At 61.1% G+C, this 7,099-nt stretch overlaps 3 protein-coding genes across 3 annotated transcripts; all 3 read right to left on the reverse strand.

Moving 5' to 3' along the window:
• Positions 1-478: 478 nt before the first annotated feature.
• Positions 479-2,040, reverse strand: LOC134516574 (C-X-C motif chemokine 2-like). Its single transcript, XM_063336903.1, has 4 exons — positions 1,920-2,040; positions 1,278-1,413; positions 868-951; positions 479-737 (listed from the first exon to the last, which is right to left on the reverse strand). The coding sequence occupies exons 1-4, from the start codon at positions 1,981-1,983 to the stop codon at positions 635-637; spliced, it is 387 nt and encodes a 128-aa protein (XP_063192973.1). The 5' UTR covers positions 1,984-2,040; the 3' UTR covers positions 479-634.
• A 393-nt stretch (positions 2,041-2,433) lies between these two features.
• On the reverse strand, positions 2,434-3,440 carry LOC134516572 (alveolar macrophage chemotactic factor-like). The gene is made up of 4 exons (XM_063336901.1): positions 3,377-3,440; positions 2,986-3,115; positions 2,730-2,813; positions 2,434-2,606 (listed from the first exon to the last, which is right to left on the reverse strand). The coding sequence occupies exons 1-4, from the start codon at positions 3,438-3,440 to the stop codon at positions 2,582-2,584; spliced, it is 303 nt and encodes a 100-aa protein (XP_063192971.1). The 3' UTR covers positions 2,434-2,581.
• Positions 3,441-4,589: 1,149 nt separating this feature from the next.
• Positions 4,590-6,843, reverse strand: LOC134516499 (interleukin-8-like). The gene is made up of 4 exons (XM_063336737.1): positions 6,746-6,843; positions 6,257-6,386; positions 5,447-5,530; positions 4,590-4,869 (listed from the first exon to the last, which is right to left on the reverse strand). The coding sequence occupies exons 1-4, from the start codon at positions 6,837-6,839 to the stop codon at positions 4,857-4,859; spliced, it is 321 nt and encodes a 106-aa protein (XP_063192807.1). The 5' UTR covers positions 6,840-6,843; the 3' UTR covers positions 4,590-4,856.
• Positions 6,844-7,099: the final 256 nt, after the last annotated feature.

Raw genomic sequence — 7,099 nt, forward strand, 5'->3', positions numbered from 1 at the left:
ATCCCTGTGCCGCGCCGAGGTCCCCACGGGACCTGTGCATCCCTCCCAGGGAAATGGGGGTCCACGGAGAGAGCCAGAAATTTCCCAGTATCTCCCGTTCCTCCCGCGCTCGCCCAACTGGGAGCCAACGCCGCGGGGCTGGAGAGGTCAGACCCCACCCCGTGTCCCCATAGCACGACCCGCTCCTCCCGGGAGCTGTCAGAAAAAGCCACCAAAACCCGGGCCAGACGAAAAGCGGCACGTTAAGATGAAGCAGCCGAGGGCCCCGTGGTGCCACGGTCCGGTCTAACCTCCCCCCCCAAAACCCCCCCATTTTCACACAAATCCGTGCAGAAAGAGCTGCTGCAGCCCAGGGAGCGAAACACGTTCATCCTTTTATTGATGGCGCCTGGCACAGGCTGCCATCGCATGCAGGCGACAGAGGGTGACGCCGGGTGACCGAGGGGGAAGCGTATTTTTTGGGGGGTGGGGGGGTGGGTAGCAGGGGAAGGCTCCTACCCCCTGCCAAAACCCTGGGAGCAGAGCAAGCGCCGCCGGCGTTGTGCCGTGAAACCCAGCGTTATCACGGCGCAGAGGAATAAATAACCGCGGCCAGTTATTTATCGTCGTGTCAGGAGAGAGGGAGAGAGATGCTTTAGGGAATCTGGGGGGGGGGCCAGCACCACGGCCCCGCTCCCCCAGCCCACCGCTCCGCTTCCCGCCGTGCCCGCGACGCCCCTTCTTTTTTGGTGGCGTTCCTGCGGGGTTTTTTTTTGGGGGGGGGGGGGGGGGGGGGGAAGGAAAGAAATGAAAATAAAGCAGTGGGGAGGAAGGGATGGCCCCACCTTGGATACATCCCTTCTTTATGGGCGGCGGGGCAGCGCGTACCTCTGCATCAGCTTGTGGATGAGCAGCTGGATCCAGGGCGCCTCGGGGGCCACGCACACCTTCTTGTTTTTCTTTAGGGTGAGGCTGCGGGGGGCGACAAGACCCCCCCCTCAGCCCCACGCACGCCGCTTCCCCAGCGTTTTTCCAACCGCGCCGCTGTCTGCGGAGAAAACCCCTCTCGCTCCCCGGCACCGTTATAAGCCAACCCCTGCAACCCTCGCTGGGAGATAGACGGGATTTTGGGCGGCTCCGTGAGCTGCGCCGGGGGTGACCCCCATTAAAACGAGCAGCGGTGTCCCGTGCGAGAGTCACCGCGAGGTGCGGGGGCTTCGGAGAGGGTGGAAGCGTATTTTTGCGCCGGAACGTAAGCAAGCGACCCGCGGGAATCAGTCTGCAGGCTTTCCACTTACACGATCTCCTTCCTCCGGCAGTGAATCCCCGGCGGCGTAACGTCGATGGCGAGGATCAGCCCCAAGTTGATGACCCGGGCGGTGGATTTGATGCACTTGCACCTCACGTTGGTCAGCAGGCTCTCCAGCGACAGACCTGCGCCCCACAGCAGCCCGCACCCAGCTCTCCGCGTCCCCTCGGAGGGAGGCAGACGGGGACATCCCCCCCATCCCCCTGCCACCGTCCTGTCCCCTCCCCAGCACCCATGGGGATGCTTGCAGGGACGGACTGGTGTTAATGGGGTTTGTAGCGGCGAGGCTGACGCAAGGCTAATCCTTCCCAAAGCTTCCTTTTCATGCACACGGAGGGGGTTCAGCGCCTCAGGGCTCGAAAACCAACATTTTATGAATTAAACCCATCACCCACCCACCAAGCGCTCTGGTTTCATGGGGGTCTTGAAGAGAAGCAGCTTAAACCCATCGGGCAAAACCCCCCGGCAGTCCCATGCATCCCCCTCCAGCTTCGCCACCGGGTTTAAAGGATAAACTCCAGCTCAAAGATGGGCCGGAGACAAACGTGAAAGCCCAGAGGAGCCCATGGCTCCATCCGGGGCACCGAGGGGTTTGGGTGGGGAGACGGACGGACACCCCCATGTCACTCACCGCCCACCGGCACCAGGTCGCTCAGAAGCATGGCCAGGGCCAGCGCCGCCGGCAGCAGCCGCATCCTCGCCGCTCGCCCCCAGCCGCCGCGGGGGCTGCTTTATAGCCAGCCCCCACGGGGATTTTGCAAGCAGGGAAACGCCAAGGAGGGGGCGGGGGGGAAAAGGAGCTGCCCCGCGCTTCGACTTCCCTGCCATCGCTTCCCCCTGACGCACGTGGCCCATGCCGCCCCCCGCCAAAAAAGGCGGAAGACACAGTGGCCACCTCCCCAAACCTCCTGCTTGCCCCACGTTTGTCGGTGGAGGAACGCCGATTCTGCCCCTCCACCCCGTGGGGACTCGGTCCCCCTGAGCACCCCCAAACCCCCGGCGTGCCGCAGGAAGGGACGCAAGTGACGGTGACCGAGGGCTTCCACCTTTATTGGACCCGTTGGATGGCGCCCAAAGGGGACACCCAGTGCACGGCCACAGGGTGGGAGGGAGGGGAAGCGCGGACTGGCATTTTCCAGGGCTTAAATGCATAAAACGCAAAGGAAAAAGGGGCTGAGGACATCACGCAGCAGCGCGCACCCCCCCTTCGCACCGGAGCAAGGGGACAGCAGGGTGTGGGGGGGTCCAGTTTGGGGCCTGGCACATCTGGCCGTCCCAGCGGCGGCAGCTTCCTCAGCGGGGAGCCTCTTTCTTCCTCCTGCCAAAAGCAGAAGTGGGGAGAAACGCGTGAAGACCGGTCCCCACGGGACGCCCCAGCTCCCGCCAGGAGCCCCTTTGGCTGGGGAGGGGGTGTGTGTGTGAGTGGAGGGGGGAACCTTACAGGTGCGGGAGGTCCTGCAGGAGTTTCTTCACCCACAGGGCGTCAGGATCCACGCAGACCCTCTCCAGGCTTTTTAGCTTAATCCTAGAAAACACGGAGGGGGTTCACCACATCCTCCTCTAGTCGGGGGGCTGGAGCAGCCGAGCCCCCCAGCACTTCTCATAAAGGAAAAGAGTACGAAACAAATAATTTGGGGAGGATGGGGGGGAGAAGAGGACTCGTACCCCCCCCTTTCCCCCCCCAGGGAGCCACTTACACCACCTCAAGGCGCCGGCAGCTGCTCCCCACCGGCCGGACCTCGATGCTGCTGTATTTCCGTGGGGAGATGAAGGCCCTGGTGGTCTTGGCGCAGCGGCAGCTCAGGTTGCCATTGGCTTCCAGGAGAGCTGGAGGGGCACACGGCCGCGGCTTCACGCGTTGCGTGTCCCGAAAACCCACCGAAAGTCCCCAAAACCCTTTCTGGGCAATGCATCTTCCCCCCGCTCCACATCCCACCAGCATCACCGGACCCACTTCCAGAAGAGCCTCAGATGTATTTAAGCCCCAGAGGTGACAGTGGGATGCCACCTCCAAAAACCTCCATCCACCACCCCCCCCCCAGCAAGCATCCTCCAGCCCCACGCCTGGGGGGTCACGGGGAGCCTCACCTGCATCCCCGGGGCGGTGAATCAGCAGCAGCACCCCCAGAAGCAGGGCCGCCCGCGCAGCCATGCCGGCCCCATCCCCGGCCCCGCCGGCATCCCCCTATTTGAGCCGGAAAATAGGAGAAGTGAAGCGGCGCAGGCGGGAGGCCCCGGGGTCGGTCGGGGTGGTTTTTTGCCCATCTCCCTTTCCCTGCTGACGGCGCTCGCGGAGTTTGCAACGATGCTGATAAAAGCAGGTCCGGGCTTGGCAGGGGCCCCGGCTTCCTGAAACCGACTCCGTTTTCCCCTTCCTGCTAAGCTGGGTCTTGCAAATATACCCATCCTTTCCCCCGGCCCTTGTTCTTAGTGGCCGCAGGAGCCTGGAGGGTTTTTGGGCTGCTTTTCTCTTCTGCACCATCAGATATTACTCATTTTCTCCTACACCCAGGTTTCCCCCCTGCAAGGCTCATCCCAGCCTGGGCTCTGGGGGCATTTGCCTTTTGCCATTAGCCCAAAAACCTCTTCCAAGTGACCTCGCACCCCTCCCTTATATTTTCTTCATGGCCTTCGCTGCTCTCCAGAGCCGTACGCCCGCCTGCATGCCCCAGCCCCATCACCAATGCTTGGATGGGGGGGGACGTCACCTGTGTCACCCATTTCCCTTCCGGCAACATCGTGGCCCACAAATCGGCACCGCGGGGGAGAACAGGTTACGTGGGGAAGGAGCTTCACTTTCCGCCGGCTCTGCCGGGGCTGCCAGATCCCTGGCTGGTGGTCCAGCGCCCATCCCAGCTGCCAGCATTGCCTTGGACAAACCCTTCCCTGCCTTCGTCTTATTCCTTTGCGTAAAAGGGGTTTTCCTGGTGCCTGGCCCACGCCTGGGTGCTGCCCTCGCTCCCCTACCTATAGTCGAAATACCTCCCCTGACATATATTCAAATGCACGTTTCCATAGCATGTGGAAGAGCACCAAGACAAGAGCGCCGGATGCAAATGACGGCAAATTTGGCTCCAACAAGGCTACAACCATGGGGTTTATCAAAACTCTGCCCCGTTTCTTCGAAGCCAGGAGATGCAGGGAAAATACAACAGAAGAAAAACAAAACAAAACAAAACAAAACAAAAACCAAAAAAAAAAACCCCAAAACTGAATTTTATTTGACTTGAGGACACGCCACGCTGGGTAATAAAAACCCGGAGAGAGTCGCAAAGTCGTTCCTACGGAGCCAGGAGCAGCCCCTGGCAGAGAAAGGCTTCACAGTCTATGGGCAAGTAGATAAACAAAGGGTTCACATCTACGCTGATCCGGGGACCAAATCCGGGGACCCCCGCTCCAAAACCTGCCGTGGGGCGGGGGAGAGCAGCGGCCGCGTTGGGGCCGGACACAGGGTTTTTTGGGATGGGGGGAAGCGAGGGCAAAGGGAGGAGCAGCCAGGTCCGCACGCCTGCGCATCGTCCGTGCCCCCGGCTCGGGGCTCCGCACCTCAACTTCCTTAGCAGGAAACTTATTTTTTCTTCCTGCGAAAAGCAGAAGGAGGAGAAACGTGTGAACGCGGAGAAAAGTGGCTCCTGCGGGGGGCGGGAGAGGAAGCTCCTGCCCCAACCGAAGGAAGCGGCTGCCATTTCCCCGGGGCGTCACTCGCGGGGACACGTCTGAGCCACCCCTACACTGTGCCACCAACCCGGGCACCACAGCGGAGGGCGGCTTTCGCAGCCGAGCGTCGACACACTACTGCGCCCGCAACGAGCAAACCCCGCTCTTGCCATCCCCCCGCCCCCAAAATACATAGATTTTTTTGCCAAAACGTTTTCAGCATCACAGCACCGTGCACAAGCCGCGGAGAGCGGGATGCAGGGACGGCAGCATTGGCACGTTGAGCGCCCGAAGGCTGCTTTGCACAGCAAAGTCTCACCCCACATCACCTTGGGATGGGTCCCGTGGCCCCCCACAGCGCCCCCGTGAGAGCCCTCGGTCCTGCAAGTGCTCCCCAGGACCGCCGATGGGATGGGACGTCGCCCACCTGAGCCAAAGGGTTGTGGGTTGGGTTTTTTGTTTTGTTTTGTTGGGTTTTTTTCTCCAATCAAAGCAACTTACGTGCTCGCAATACGCTTCAGCAGTTTCTTTACCCAAGGGGTGTCGGGATTCACGCACACCTTCCCCGAAGTTTTTAATTTAATTCTGCAACGCAAGGAGAAGTCGTGAGCGTCGCCCTCCCCTCCCCGAGGCGGGGATCGGGGCAGCCAAAGCCGAGCCACGGGGCTCGGCTTTCATTGACAGCGCCGGCAGATCGCGGAAAGCCGCTGGGACAGAGGGAAGCCGCAGGACGGCCGGGGAAAAAGCGAGACGCAACACGTTCCCGTGCAGAGCAGAGACGGCGCTGGAAAGCCAGAGGTGGCCCTTCAAAGACAATTTTCTTTACAAAAGCCAACAGTTAAAGAAATCTTATGCTTCTGCTTAACGCGCCGCTTTAGTCAGTAACGAGAGAAGGGCTTGACCCGAGATGCTGTTTGCTCTCAGGAGCGTATCGGCAGCGGGAAAATTGGTTATGGCTCATCCCGCCTCGGTGTCTGAGGATGCGCTACCTCCAAACTGCAAACAGCCCCCCACCATCGCGCTCCCCGCTAAGCGCCAGCATGAGGAGATTGTGCTTTCCCCCCCGCTGGAAAGGCTCCTTTAGGTCCCAGGGAGCTCCGGGTCGGCTCGGATCCGATGTTTCTCAGGCCCTAAGCATGAGAGAGCTCCGCCAGCAATTTTGGAAAGCTTTAGTTGCCAAGAAAAGGAGCGGAGAAGGGAGGCGGCTGCAGGAGAAAAGGTGCGGCACTGGCCCCGCTGCTCCACGGGGGCCGAAGGAGAAAGCGGGTTTCTGCCCCCCGACACCCCCCCTTCCCCGCCTGCAGCACTTACATGATCTCTGTGCGCCTGCAGGTGCTGCCCACGGGCCGGATCTCAATGCTCTCGTACCTCTTCGGACTCAGGTAGTCCGAAGTTGTCTTTACGCACCTACAGTTCAGGTTTCCGTTCACCTCCAGGATGGCTGAGAAAGAGAGAAGGTGGCAACTTAACGGAGACAAATGGCCTTATTTCGAGGTGCGGCAACTCCGAATCTCCTGGAGGGCCAAAGAAGTTGTCCCTTTCCCTGCTTCTGCTGACAACGCTTTAGGGACCACGCTAGGAAACTGATCTGTGCCTCTACCTCGATGCCCTGCTACCGGGTCCTAGCCAAGGAGGAAGGTCACGCTCTTCTCTTGGCTACCAGGAAAAACCCTGGGGCTGAGCATCCAGGAGGATTCCCTGTCTCCTCCGGTCCCTTTCGGTGCAGGACGCAGGAGATGCCCATCCCTCGCCAAGGACCTGACAGCCGTGGGGACCCTCGCAAAGACACCCGCCTCTCACCTGCGTGGGCCGAGTGGGACATCACCAGCAGCAGCAGCAGCAGCAGCCACAGCAGCACGGGGGCTCCTGTCCCCCCCGCAGCCGGCACTCGCATCCTCACGGCAGGCTCAGCCCCGGGCACGGACTGAGGCACCGGCTGAAGAAACACCCCTATTTATTCGGGGGGGCCCACGCTCCCACACAAGCGGCGAGATTCAAACTTCGGCAGCCGCATCTGGGCGGTGGACCGTGAAAAAGTGACGTGATTTCTCAGATGCTCGCCGCAGCCGGGCCAGAAGCCGCATTTACGCCCCATTACTGATTAAAACCAGCCCTTGGGACAGAGGGCGTGTTTGGATTCCCCGCAGAATCTTC

Source organism: Chroicocephalus ridibundus, chromosome 5 (genome assembly GCF_963924245.1).
Source record: "Chroicocephalus ridibundus chromosome 5, bChrRid1.1, whole genome shotgun sequence".
Taxonomy (NCBI): domain Eukaryota; kingdom Metazoa; phylum Chordata; class Aves; order Charadriiformes; family Laridae; genus Chroicocephalus; species Chroicocephalus ridibundus.